Raw genomic sequence first — 13672 nt, 5'->3', positions numbered from 1 at the left:
TGAGACAAAGCTGGAACAAAAGGTCAATGTAATTGATTCCATCAGGAATCAGAGTAATCCAATTTCATCGTTTTCTCTGGCATTAATTGTGCTCACAACGTTCAGTATTTATTCATTGTTTACTTAAATTGTTTATGAAGTTCAATTGAATGAGTCGAGAAATTTATTATCACTTTTCAGAATAATAATAATTTGTGGCAAACAGTAGCGTCCGTGAAATTCCCCTTGAATTACATATTTACATATTTTAAATGACTAAAATAGCCGAAAGAAAACTCAAATGAACTCGAACGTGGCTAAGTAAGAAAAAAGAGAAACGAACGGAACACAACTGTAACATCATTAGATTTTAGGTACTCGATCGACTAGATTTATTCTAATTATACGATCCTTAAAAATATTTTCTAATGTTTTCTTGTGTATGTTTTCAGTGTTTGATATTAAAATGAATAACAAATGTATATTTTGGCATTAAACTCCATTCATTAATTAAGCTGCCTTTGTTCAAAATGTAATTGCAAAACTAATTTATTCATAAATAACTTCATTGGGCAACCATTCCACGGATCTCAAACTTTTTGTATTCATTTTCCACTTAAAGGCTTCTCTAATGAATGCCGAAAATATCTCTAGAGCTTAACTAGCCTCGATGTGGTCAAGTGCCTGAAAAAAGAAAATAACAATTAGAAGCCTATGTAGGTTTCATCTTTAAAAGAGAAATTGAAGCAACATAATTATCTTCAGGCAGTCTACCATTAGGGTTTATTCACCTTTCAAAAAATTCTATTAAATGGATGGATTGTGCCCCTCAAAAAACATCGTTGCTTTGCAACAGTCTTACATTTAGATTTAATTACAAATACAAGAATAAATGGCGAGCTCAATGGCCATTTCAAAATGGGGTAGGAGCAAAAAGTTAAACAAAAAGTTCTATCAAAAGTCAAATAAAACGAGACCAGGGTTCAACACAAAACAGCAAAACTTCAAATAAAATGGAAGAGGAGAAATGCCGTGCCTTTTGTTTTTCGCATTTCTTTTATAACGTTATGCGTTTTCGGTCTTTCCTCTCCTTCATTTTATTATTTTCTTTTGGGCTCCAAGTGAAATATGAACGGAATTTCCATATATTTCTCGTGTGTTGCCACAAAGGCATATTTCTTTTTCACCATAGTCATCAGCTTGTGAAAATCACACAAAAATTTCAATACATTTTCGCACGTAATTTGCAGACAATTTGCCGTTGTTAGGAAGAGCGAAGAAGCCTGCCGGGCACGAGCTGAGGCCGAGGCAGAGACAGGGTCAGAGTCAGAGTCACAGGCAGAGGCTGAGCCTAAAAAGAAGACGAACACACCTACAGCCATTATCTGCATACGTAGAAGAAGCTTTAAATATTTTATAGGCCGTTGACAGCACCCAAAATCGGTCGAAGCAGATGCAAGATAGAAGGCAACGACATCGGCGACAACAACAAATGACTGACAATATTCCAGTCGACCTGACTGACTACCACCCTGGTAGGCATGGCTGCCAGCCTTCCTCCCCAGATAAGATGTTTATGCGTATAGAGACCCATCTCAACACTGGCTGGCAGCCTGATTTGTCACTGACTGATTTTTTGGGCCCAGGAAGTGTGTGGAAACCAAGGGCCGCTGCGGCCGTTGGTCAGCGGCCCGAGGCTAAGCTACTTAATTAGGCATTTGGTGATAAGAATTGAAACCAGGAGCGACCGGGCCTGCAAAATCTGTTTGGTAATTCCTGTGTTGTCTGACCGCATGTTTCCATGTCAACGAAGATATATGTTTGCATAAACATATATACATACTCTTACACATATAAAGTACGCCTTTCTTGTCCATTTTCATGATAATTTATGTGAATAAAATTCCACGAAAAGTACACTTTGATTCAAAAGGTGTTATTATTAATAGTAAAGAAATAAATGAAATGCATTCAGATGTTAATTTTATTCGAATTTGAAATTTCTTAAGAATTGGGAAACTATCTAGAGATTATGATGAAATTACTGATTCCTTTCTTTCATATCTCCCGAAACAAATGATTTATATTTCAATAGTTTCCAAATGACATCGCTAAGGAGACTCTCTTAAACTTTAGAACTGAAGCAGAGTCACAAAATATTTTTTACTTTAAGAATGTTTGTGTGGCCTGAAATAGAAGTAAATATTTCTTAAGAACTGCGAAGCTATCTAGATATTATGATAAAATTACTGATTCCTTTCTTTGCTTTATCCCGAAAGAAATGATTTATATTGCTATAGTTTCTAAATGACATTCCACAGGAGACTCACTTAATCTTTAGACCTGAAGCAGGGTCACATTATCCTCCAACATTCGTTTCGACGTTAAAAATTATTGTGTGGCCTGACCTGAACATCCAGAAATATTTATACGATCCAAACAGAATTTTATTTAAATTAATTTGTTAATAGGCATTATATTTTTTTGAGAATAATTTTTTAAAGAATTTTCTTTTTTTTCAATCCATTAAACGTCTTCCAGTTTAAATTTATATATTTCAGAAACTATCGTTTTTTAGTTAAATTGTGCATTCAAAAAACATGCACTAATTTATTGTTGATTACTTTTTTACTAACCAATTTTGTTGAACAAAAGTTTTGCTTTAGGCATGGACAAGCTTAATGGGGAATACTATTTTTTGGTAGTGAAACAAAGGAAATCTTTTTAGCGGTATGTCTTGGTGTTTTGCCACTGTGCCTTGGGTTAAGTGGTTCGCATTTGTTTTCTGCGTCACGCCAATGGAAATATGGCAAGATAGCAAAAGCACTCAGCATCACATGGCTAACAACTGTGCCGTACATGTATTCATTCCTGAATCGCCGAATTCATCAACGTCGTCATCATCGTCCTCGTCATCGTCATTGTGCTCCTGCTCGTACTCGTATTCGTACTCGTCCTTGTCAGAGCCATTGCTCCTCGGGCACTTTTGACAGGTTGTCGTAGAGTATCCTCTGCGTGTGCATGTTTTTAGTGGCTGACAGCACTCAGCGGCCACTTGGTAAGTGACGATGGCTTATGGGCAGGATCTGCGAGTTACAAGTAAGGTTAAGTCAGCAAGTATCTGGTAGAATAGCCCAACTGGCTTCATGTTAAATATGTTTAGCATTCCTCATCTCTGACTGCTGCAATTTTCATTTTTCTCCCTTTGCACGCGCCAATTTGATTTCTTATGCTTTTCAATATTAACAACTTTTTTATGGGCGAGTCATTAAAAACGAAAAAAGCGCTTTTCGTTATCGTTATGCTCGTTTTTCTTTTTTGTATTCGGGGCTGCTTCTGGCAAACAACAAATATGAGGCAGACTTCAAGTTTTTCGAACGCCTTTACTTTACGGCTGCTGTCTCTACACCCTGCAGTCTTAATCAATTGTCGGGCACGACCCGAAAAGGCAACCGGATAAGCAGTGGAAAAGTTTCAATGAAATTGCTAAGAAATTTAAATTAAGTCAACCCAACTTTCCTTAAGAATCTCTGCTGGCAAATTAAAGACTTCGCCATTGACGTCAGCAGCACCTTAAGAGCTGCTCCCAATGTCACATACAAGTATGTACGAGTATGTGGGCTTATAAATGTATGTATCAGCATACATATGTACATACTCACGAGTATATGTATAAATACACAATAAAACTGTGTGATTGTGTATATATCGATTAGGCGTTTATCTGACATTTATTTGTGTTGTTGTGTGGATACATTTCTCACAAAAAAATATGCACGAACAAACAAGACTGACAGGCAGTCAGCTATATTTTTGTATTTTTTATTTATTTTCACTTTGCAGGCCAATAATTTCTACACACATTCCTCAAATTTGGGGTAGGTAGTCATGAAAAGTAATTCTTTAATATATAAGCAGTAGTGAAGCCAATAAGTTATATACAAGGTTATAATTGTTATTTTTATCATGAACACCAGAAAGTTGTTAGAATAATTCAATTAATTTGTGCGCAAACTATTTTTCTGCCCAAAAGTCAACTTTCCAATTGGGAAATTCCCCAGATAGGCTTCTGATGATGTTTTGTTATTTTCGTTATCAGAGAGTAACAGAAGACTTTTTATACCCTGTAGTTTAAATATTGTCTGTTCAAAAACATCACATCTGGCAAATAATAGTGTTAGAATCACAAAACTTAGAGCGCAAGTTCTGCCAAATTTGAAAAATACGTGAGGCAAACATTAATGCAAGGATATTATCTGAGCTTCAGGTTGAAGGTTTTGGAATGGTAGAGAATTCCATTTGGTTTTATGCAAGCAATTTAGTTTAATTTAAGAAAAAATTATCATTTTTTGTTGATTTTTTTAAGAACAACAAAAATAAGTTAATACTGTTCGATAGTGATGTAACTATAGTTTCTAATTTCAATATGTATACGATTTTTATATTTTGGTCAAAAATATACACATCATTATACTCGTATAGATAAACCAATAATATTGGGAATTCAAAAATGATGTTGAAAAACAGTGTTGAGTTGCTGCTTTAAATAATGTTATCTTAAATCTTAAAGCACATCCTAATAAATGTTTGAGCTTTTAAACAGTTGCGATTGCGCTTGTGTAATAAGTATAGTTTGAATGTAAAGCCTTCGCCATAAACAACAACATGTAGCAACATCCTTGAAGTTGTTATCAGAATTTGCCATCGCCTGGATGATGGAAAATGCATTTGTGCAGATCTCTTTATTTATAACAAGATTTTCACGATGCACAGGACCTTTGAATGCCCGAAGGCACCTCCACAGAGACAGGCAGACATACACACTCATATGGCTCCTCAACAAAAGGACGACAAATCGGATCACGTCAATGCATCAGTGCAAAATTCTACAGCTCTCGATGTTGCCTCCCCAAACACAATGGTCTATTCGCAAAGGGTTAAATGGCCAAATTGTCGACTCTGACGTCGGCATTTGCAGTTTTTGCCTTTGATCGCTTTCGACAATGTTGTTGTTTTTGTTGCTGTTGCCGTTGCTGCTGTTGATTTTGATTGTGAATGCTGGTGAATGGAGGGGCAGAGGAACTATCGAGCATTGCATTTGGCATTTCGCACAGATATTCGCAACACATTTCGTTTTTGTTATTTTCCATATGCTTGTTTGTCTGTTTGATTGTTTGTCTGTTTGTTTGTTTGTTTGTGCATTGCAATTTGCAGTTTGATTTGTTCGCATTTGTTTCGATCCAAACCGCAAAGATACGAGGATACGCGTTTGTTCATACATATGTATCGTAATTGGCAAAACTTTTTATTTGTATCCATTGTTAATCTGTAGCCCCTGTCAGCGCAGCAAGGCTACTGTGCATCTGATATGGGTATAAGAAGAAGACCCTAGAGCACTACATCCATGCTATGTATGTTTTATTTTCATTTACTCTATAATTTGTCAATGATAAGAAAATTTGTCTTGCTATCCACAAGTTCTTCAAAGCTTAGAGCGCATATTACTTAATAAACCCAATCATAAAATTGCCCATCCAATTTTACATTTGATGCATTTAAATTTAAAATTTTATCAAATATTTTTATGTATGAGCTATCAAAGGGAAACTGCGAGTATATGGAAAAGTTGTTAGTAAAAAGGCGATTAACAATTTTGCATAAAAAAGAATGTTCTGAAATATTTCGAAATATGTAAGGACATACACTTTTAAGCACTAAAAAGGAGAACATAGAATTAAAAAATTTAAAATAAATAAGTCACGATTCGAGCAAAGTTCTTCTTATTTATCGCACTAGTTGAGTCATCTTCTAGGATATATATAAGTATATAATATAGAATTAAAATTAAAATAAATAATTCACGATTCGAGCAAAGTTCTTCTTATTTATCGCACTAGTTGAGTCATCTTCTAGGATATATATAAGTATATAATATATAATGATTGAAGGGAGGGTTTTGGGGGGCACTTAATCATTTCGTACATATTTTGATTTTGGCCAAGGAAATCATAGCTTGCCGGACCTCTTTTTTTTCGGCTCTCTCTTTCCACCTTTCTCCTTCCCTGTTTCTCTACCTCTCTTCCCTTCTTTCATTTTCTCTTTTCCTCTTTCTACTTCTTACTTTTTCTAATTTGTTCTTAAATAGAATTAATTTTCCTGCTATACTTACTTTTTGTATAGTTTTTAGGTCTATAATGTCTCTGACCACATATGGCTGGCCAATTGGCAAATAAAATTCCCCCAACGTGTCGGAGGCATTAATAGACGTTATTGTACAGCTTTGTGTTAGGCTTTCTTATCTTTTTAAGTTTAGTTTAAATTGTTATATTAAGTTATGTTATATAATCGACAGAATTATTGTTGATATTCTAAATAAAATAAAATAAAATAAAAATATTTAATGTTCTTGCTTTGCCAAGAAAGAAGTAAATCAGTTAAGCATCAAAGTAAATAAATGCAAATATTACTTTGGACGTTCATTTAAGAAACGCAATTAACCAAAAATAGGCCTTGGACAAGCCGGGAGGTCGTAGGCTCTACACTCTGATCCGTAGATAAGAATGTATCCTTAAAAAAAATCATTTTAACTCTATAAATACAAATTATTTATTTTAGACCCACCTGGCCTTCCTGCTTCTATTTCCTCACAGGTCTTACTAGCAAATACGCACTTATTTCCGAAAGTTTTATAACATGACCCATTGAATCCACAAACTGGACGATAATCAAGATGGCAAACTTCATTGCACTTGGCGGCAATCATCGAAATGGCATTAGAAGCTGAAATTTAAATCTTTTGATTAATAATGTTGTAGCATTTTAACAAAACTGCAAATACCCAAGAGCAGTGTTAGATAGAGTTTCATCTTCAAATCCAAAATACCAATAAAGAATTAAATATAACGAGATACGTATTTATTTGAAATAATATCAATAGTTGGCGAGACCGTTCGTATTCGATACGTATATTAACCTTAACATCTGAAGCAAATGTTCTTAAAACAAGTAAAAAAAGGTGCCCCGACTTTGAAGTTCTCTGTACATATGTTTAAAATAATTATAGAAAATAAAAAAAAATTTAGAAAATGAAAAAAAAAATTGTTGGTCGATTTTACCTCTCTCGGTATTCGAACTCACGTAAAGGGTGTATAATTGCACATATACAAAGCAATGAATGTCTATGCACGTCTATTCGTGTCTGTGTAAACATGTTAGCAGTCAACCAAACAGCAACATCAACAACATCTGCGGGCAGCGCTTGGACAGCAAATATAATTATGGATATAACTTCTTGTTAAATCGGTCTATAATAGTGATACGGACACATAATAACTAACTAGGTGTATTTGCAAAATTTTAAGTCGAAATTCCAAGAATTACGGGAGTTACGATTTACGGTGAAGAGGGGGGAGGGAGGAAAATTCCAAAATACACATTTTCTTCTGGGACTAAAATTTGGTGTTCCTAGGTCTTATAGTCTCCGAGATATAGGCGATTACACGAATGGAAAATCGGGAAAACCTCCATAGTGGGTAGTGGGGGGGGGGGGGGAATCAAAAAAATAAAACAAACTCGTATAGCGTACACATATAAGGCATCTTTGTGCAAAATTTGGTGCCTCTATCTCTTATAGTCTCTGAGATCCAGGTGTTCATACGGACGGACAGACGGACAGACAGACAGACAGGGCTAGATCGACTCGTCTTGTCACTCTGATCAAGAATATATATACTATGTGGGGTCTGCCACGCCTCCTTTTGCCTGTTACATTTTTCAGCTCCCGCAAACCTAATACTTGTATACTCTTGTACATTTCATGTACAGAGTATTCAAATAAAATAACTTTTATCTAAACTTTGTGAAGCTGCATATATTTAAAATGTGCAATTCTGGCTTTTATAAAAACTGTGTAGACAATGTAGATTCTAGTCGAGGTTATTAGCAGAACTTAGTACATATTAGTTATGTCTGTCTCTGAAAGGACATAAATAAAATATAAAATGTTTAGTGTTGGCTTATAATATTGCCGATAAACTAAAGCCCCATCAACCTATGTTGGACGATAGCGCTTATTTTTTTTGGCAATTCAGTTAAACAAATAAATATATATAATATAAAACCTATAAATACTATACTTGCATATTATTTATAAACAACTCCACAAAACTGCTGCAATGTGTTGAGATGCGAGCATTCTGCCAAACATTTCTGATTTTCTAGCTCGAAGGCTTAAATAGATTGTCTAGCATGGACAAGGATATTACTCTACCGTTTCCCATTATCGAGCTCACTAATTTGCTGGCGTCCTCGAAATAGAAAATACAAACAAAATACCCTTTTACTTAAAGCGCAAGGTATAAGAACTGCAAATAGCATTAGACACATTGCTTTGTGAACTCTTTGTGCCGCTCCCCCCGAATATTAGTGTGCGTGTGTGTGGCCCCAGGGCTGTTTACTAAATCGAATTGGAACTAGGAGCAACAACAACAACAATAAGCATATGTATGCGAGCATACTTATAGTATATATTGAATTAAAAGCTGGCTCTGCGTTGCACTCTACCGCGTCTGCGGCTTCTGGTGGCCGCCTTGCTATTGCCACTGCTGCACAATTCCCATTGTATTGGTGATTAATTTTTTGCCTCCGGGTGCGTCTAGCAGTAGTCGGGGTACGAGTAATAGAGCCGAGCTATCACTTAGGGCCGCTGCCAGAGCTCCGGGCTCGAATGCTTTGTAAACACGTTGACAGGCAGCGAGCGCGTTGAATTGACGTTTGATGAGCGGATTATGAATGATGCGTTGTCCGCAATCGCTCCGCAATTCCCAACAAGTGCTTGTTCTCGGTTCCCGGCACATTTCCTCGCCATTCCATTCCAGTCCGCTCGGTCTGGGAACATCTTAATGCGATAGTTGCGCAATGCACGCACATTTCTACAAGTAGGTATGTATCGACGAGTTTTTCTAAACCATGCCGGATTAAATGGCATTTGTTTTGCTGCTCGTCAACAAGTTACGGTTAAATTTGTTCTTCTTCTTCGTGAGTATGTGTGTGTGTGTGTGTGTGTGTGTGTGTAGGAAGTTGTTTATTATTTATTGCCGACGGCTCCTTGTTTCTACTGCGTCATATAATCGTAGTTTGGCTTGCTGCGCAATTCGCAAAAAGCTATGTCGGTTTATTTTTTGCTACAGGTATTTATGCAAACTTTTTTGACGTTCGGGTATTTGTTAAGCTTTTGTGGTCAAGTGGCTGGGGGGAAGAGTTTAAAGCGAAAACACTTTAACAGCAGCAAGCGTGAGTCACGCACAGCTAGGGGGCTTTTAGCTCAACACTGTCGAACCATATTCTATTCGCATTGGTTTGCCATTTTATGTTCAACTTTATTGCACTCGCAAGTGCAACATTGTGAGAACGGGGCACTAAGTCTTCTCGCATGTACCACGGAGCGGATGTGCAATGTGCGGAAAATGTATTGTTTTGCCAGCGCTATTTTAATGGCCAACGTGTTGAGCAGCCTGAAACGCTCTAAACGCCATTATGATGGAGATGCTCATAAATAAGCCTGAGTTACAACAGCAGTAACGGCAAGAGGAACAACAACACTAACAATTGATAGACCACAGCGACAGTCAAAGGCAATTGCCATGAAGAGCACGTACCAATATCCTTAAGCCGCAAGTACAAATCGCAATAAAAAAGTGTAAAGCAAATGTTGGCAAGCGCAAAAAAAAGAAGGGAAGTAAGCGGGCTTGACCTCAAGACGTGGACAATGGGGCATGTGAGATATTTTCAAAATTGCCGCAACTAGAAGCAAAGCATAGACGAAACGTCTTCTTGCTATAACGTAAGCAAATTGTTCGGAAAAACTTAGCTACAGAGTAGAAAAATTTCGGGTAAAGGATGGAAAAAGGCACTGCAGATTTCTTTTAAAAACTAGCGTAGATTTTGGCAATAAATGCCTTAAGTTATGGCGCGCAGATACAAGTTAAAAATTAATTTAAAATTAGGATTAGGTATAAAGCTGGTATAGGCATAACTTTCCAGTGAATAATGTGTTTGAAAACAAGCTTATTTAAGTGCTCTTCCAAAGAAACATTAAGTCTGAGAAGGATTTATGGAAATATATTTATTGACAATCGTTAACTTAAGTTGAATGAGAATTGATGAAATAAATTCGTTTCACGAAGTTAAACAAATATTTAATTTTTGGGATTTTTCGAAGCCAATTACAATAAGAAAAATATGCTATAAGATACTCGTATGTGTGATTCTTCAGTATGGTATTTTTAAAGCTGTTGATACGATTTAAATAATGGATTCTTTTAAATGCTGCCTACTAAACCAAATAGAAGATGATTTTTCAGCCAGATTTCAGGTTTTTGAAGCCAATTACAATCCGAAAAAGATGATATAAGATACTCGTATGTATGTGTAATTCTTCATATAATAATGAATTCTTTCAAATGGTGTCCACCAAACCAAATAGAAGACGATTTTTCAGGAAATAATTGTAATTTCTTTTAACTGAACCTCTAACAAATTCGAATATCACCCGATTATTCAATAATTATATAATGGGATTCAAGCAAACAGCATAACGTGTTTAAATATTTCGTAGTAGAATTATAATTGTAGATATACATAATAGAAAGTCACATGTGACGATAAATAATATACTTCGTCCACTGTGGATTTGTTGACATTTGTTTTCTGGCTATTTGCGTCTAAGTTCTGCAAATTCAACAAGCACTTCCACTTCCGCAAAGATGGCCCCCATTTAAGCTCAGTTCAGTTGCAGTCGACCCGATTTCCTTGTCCTGCTAAAATGTGAGTGCCTGAGCGAGCGTGTGTGAGTGTATATATATATATATATGTGTGTGTGTGTGTGTGTGGGTAAGCGTATAATGAGCTGCTGTTTTACATTTTAATTTCCGGCCGTCGACGTGGACTGCCTTGCAGGGACCGCTCGCTCAGTGCTCAGTGCTCACTACTCTTGGCTGCCCTGCACAGATTTACGGCTTTGGTTTTTGTGTGTTTTGCACAAAAATTTGTGCTGAACTGCCTTTGTTGTGCTGCAATTATTTAAATGAGATTACGACGACTTATGCAGCGGAAATGTCTGCGCAGTGTCTCTGTGGCTCACAGATACACGTTCTCGTACTCGCATATGGCCAGGCTAAGTCGGCGGGTCTGGAAGTGTTCGTATTTTTTTTTCACTTTTATTATTTTGACTGTTTTGTTCTCTTCTCAGCCAACAATCTGGTCCTGCCACAGCCTTCCTCCTTCTTGCTCATTTCGCTCGTGTGGCAGAAGTTAAGCTGTCTGTTGTTTTGGTTTCCATTCTCTGCTTTTGTTTCAGCGAAAACAAAATTTGCCAACTTAATTCGATTGTTAATTGTTTGTTTCTGGTGTGTGTAGGTGTGTGTGTGTATGAGAGTGTGTTTATTGCTTTCTTTCATTATTGTTGGCGGGATTTACCGAACAGCAGCGTAGGCTGATGGCCATACAATTGGTGAACGGAACTCATTGATGGGCGCATATGGCTCTAATTTCCTAACAGCGATGCGCATTTTTCTGCCCACATTAGTAATCCGAGTAGCCCTGAACTATGTCCTATTTCTTGTAATTTTACAATGCCCAAATTAATATTTATAATAAGTATAATAATATAAATGATAAGACTAAACATCCTTGAATATTATTAAAAGAAAGTCATTAAGAAAAGAAATTATGCTACTTACCTTTATAAAGAACATGTCCATACAATATTCAAAATAGAAGATATAGAGCGTCAATATATTAAAATGAAAAGAATTAGGAAGAAGTGGGGATACCTGAAAGAGATAAATGAAATTATTCCTTACATAATCAATCAATAATATTTCAAGAGTGCGTTGGTGGATATTTGCATCATAAGCGCGACACATTAAATATCGCAACATCTGTTTATATAGTTATATATATATATATATATATATATATAGATGCAAGTTACAGCTGCAAAAAGAAACACATGCACATATTTCGTACTATTAGGCATTACTTCCTGAAAATATTAATGAATTGGCTTAAAAGAGTACACATTTTATTTGTATAAGCCCGTCAACAGCTGGCACTTAATGTTGTTACTAAAATTGCTGACATAATTGGGATAATTAAGTATGAGGGGGTCCAGAAGGCTAGTTTCTTATCATTTCAACATAGGAATTAGCAGTTGTGTAAGGGAGTTCTAGTGTCGGCACAAAAGTCATTAAAGAGTGTTAAGTTGTATTCCAAAAATTAGACAATAACATTTATAAACTTTTATTTTCGATGCTCTAAGGTTCTGGTTATTGTTACTTCTTGATCGAATAAATTCTATAAGTATATAATAAATGTAATATATATTTGATCTAAACAAACTGAAAATATGCTTTTAATTTAATAGTTGTCATAAGTATAATTGCTTTTTTTGGGTTTTAAAACCCGAACCCAACAATTTATAATTGCGAACTGAATTCGGATTTCAGTTCTTAAAGAAGGTTTTCTCTTTTTATTTTCTGAAATCCATCAATTGTGCAACGATTTATCTTTAATCTGATTAATCCTATCTTGAAATTTGCTTTAATGCTAAATTAATGTTTCTTCTATTAAGACCAAAATAAATAAATGAAGATATCAGAATAATTTCAATATTATTTACAATTTCTTTTGTCTAGTACAAAATTGAAAATTTGTACAATATTATTGACGTATTTATTTGGCGAACAAGCATCAATCAATGGATTAAAAGTTCCATTACAGCCACTCTATTTTTGTCAATGCAATAATCAATGGCTTCCCTAGTTGGCATATGTCGAGGTACTGTAAGGGCTATACATAGCCTTGAATTTAAAGCAAAGAAAGCCCTAAAATGCACCTTTATATGGAACTGAAATTGAATAGAACTTGACTGAATAAGTTACTGAGTACCAAGTATTTAAAAATTATAAATATTTATCAATTCATCTTCTACAGAATGGTATCTAAGGTAAACGGTCTGTAGCATGGAATTGCAAATCGTCCTGCGAACAAGTGTCCTACTGCTAGTTGGCATTTAAATTGAAGGAGTACAATAACAAAAAATAAAAATTTATTGTCCTTCGAGGGCAACTTTGAAGTGCAGCCCCACTCAGGCGATGTGTTGAGAACGCCAAGCTCAAGGACAGCAGCGCCGCAAGGTAGAAGAGCGTAAGAGAGTGTGGGGGGGGGGGGGGAGGGGAACAAGCTGTAGATGAGAGAGAGAGAGAAAGAGAGGGAGAGTTCTGTGCAACAGCTGAGTGCGAGTGTGTGAGAGTCGACGGGCAGCACATGGTGCGGATTCTGCTGCTATCGTCCAACGGCCGAGCAATCTAGAAATATTTTTACTATATATATGAAAACAACAACAACAACAATAACAATGACAACTAATAGGATTAAAATTCATACACGACGCGCGCTCGGAATGGGACACCGGAATGCTAAGAGGGGCGAGAGCAGATCCGAGTTGGGACAGCGCTGCAAGTGACAGGCAGCGGCGCCTCTTGTCCCTGTGTGTGTGTGTGTGTGTGTGTGTGTGTGTGTGTGTGTGCCATTCTGTGAGTGTGAGTGTGTGTGTGTGTGTGTCAGGCATTTTTCGCTTGACAACTTCAGGTGTCGGGTCCTGTATGAGTTGGTATTAGCTACAGATAAAAAT

At 36.2% G+C, this 13672-nt stretch overlaps 2 protein-coding genes across 2 annotated transcripts in view; one reads left to right on the top strand and one right to left on the bottom strand.

Moving 5' to 3' along the window:
- Nucleotides 1–13672, top strand: part of LOC115632145 (synaptotagmin-5) — a 66644-nt gene that overhangs the window by 36516 nt on the left and 16456 nt on the right. The window lies entirely within an intron of this gene.
- On the bottom strand, nt 6288–6845 carry LOC115632147 (turripeptide Pal9.2-like). The gene is made up of 3 exons (XM_030529166.1): nt 6818–6845; nt 6601–6759; nt 6288–6546 (listed from the first exon to the last, which is right to left on the bottom strand). The coding sequence occupies exons 1-3, from the start codon at nt 6843–6845 to the stop codon at nt 6473–6475; spliced, it is 261 nt and encodes an 86-aa protein (XP_030385026.1). The 3' UTR covers nt 6288–6472.

The sequence above is a fragment of the Scaptodrosophila lebanonensis genome, unplaced genomic scaffold, assembly GCF_003285725.1.
Source record: "Scaptodrosophila lebanonensis strain 11010-0011.00,11010-0021.00 unplaced genomic scaffold, SlebRS2 tig00001415-arrow-pilon, whole genome shotgun sequence".
NCBI classification, from domain to species: domain Eukaryota; kingdom Metazoa; phylum Arthropoda; class Insecta; order Diptera; family Drosophilidae; genus Scaptodrosophila; species Scaptodrosophila lebanonensis.
Note: the sequence above shows the minus strand (reverse complement) of the source record. Positions and strands in the feature narration are given on the sequence as shown.

What these genes read in the sequence shown, in the direction of transcription:
- LOC115632147 (XM_030529166.1), bottom strand. Translation starts at nt 6,845, where the DNA reads ATGAAACTCTATCTAACACTGCTCTTGG. An exon ending in CTATCTAACACTGCTCTTGG is followed by an intron (nt 6,760 to 6,817) that starts GTATTTGCAGTT and finishes TTTAAATTTCAG; the next exon opens with CTTCTAATGCCATTTCGATG. An exon ending in AATAGAAGCAGGAAGGCCAG is followed by an intron (nt 6,547 to 6,600) that starts GTGGGTCTAAAA and finishes ATTTTTTTTAAG; the next exon opens with GATACATTCTTATCTACGGA.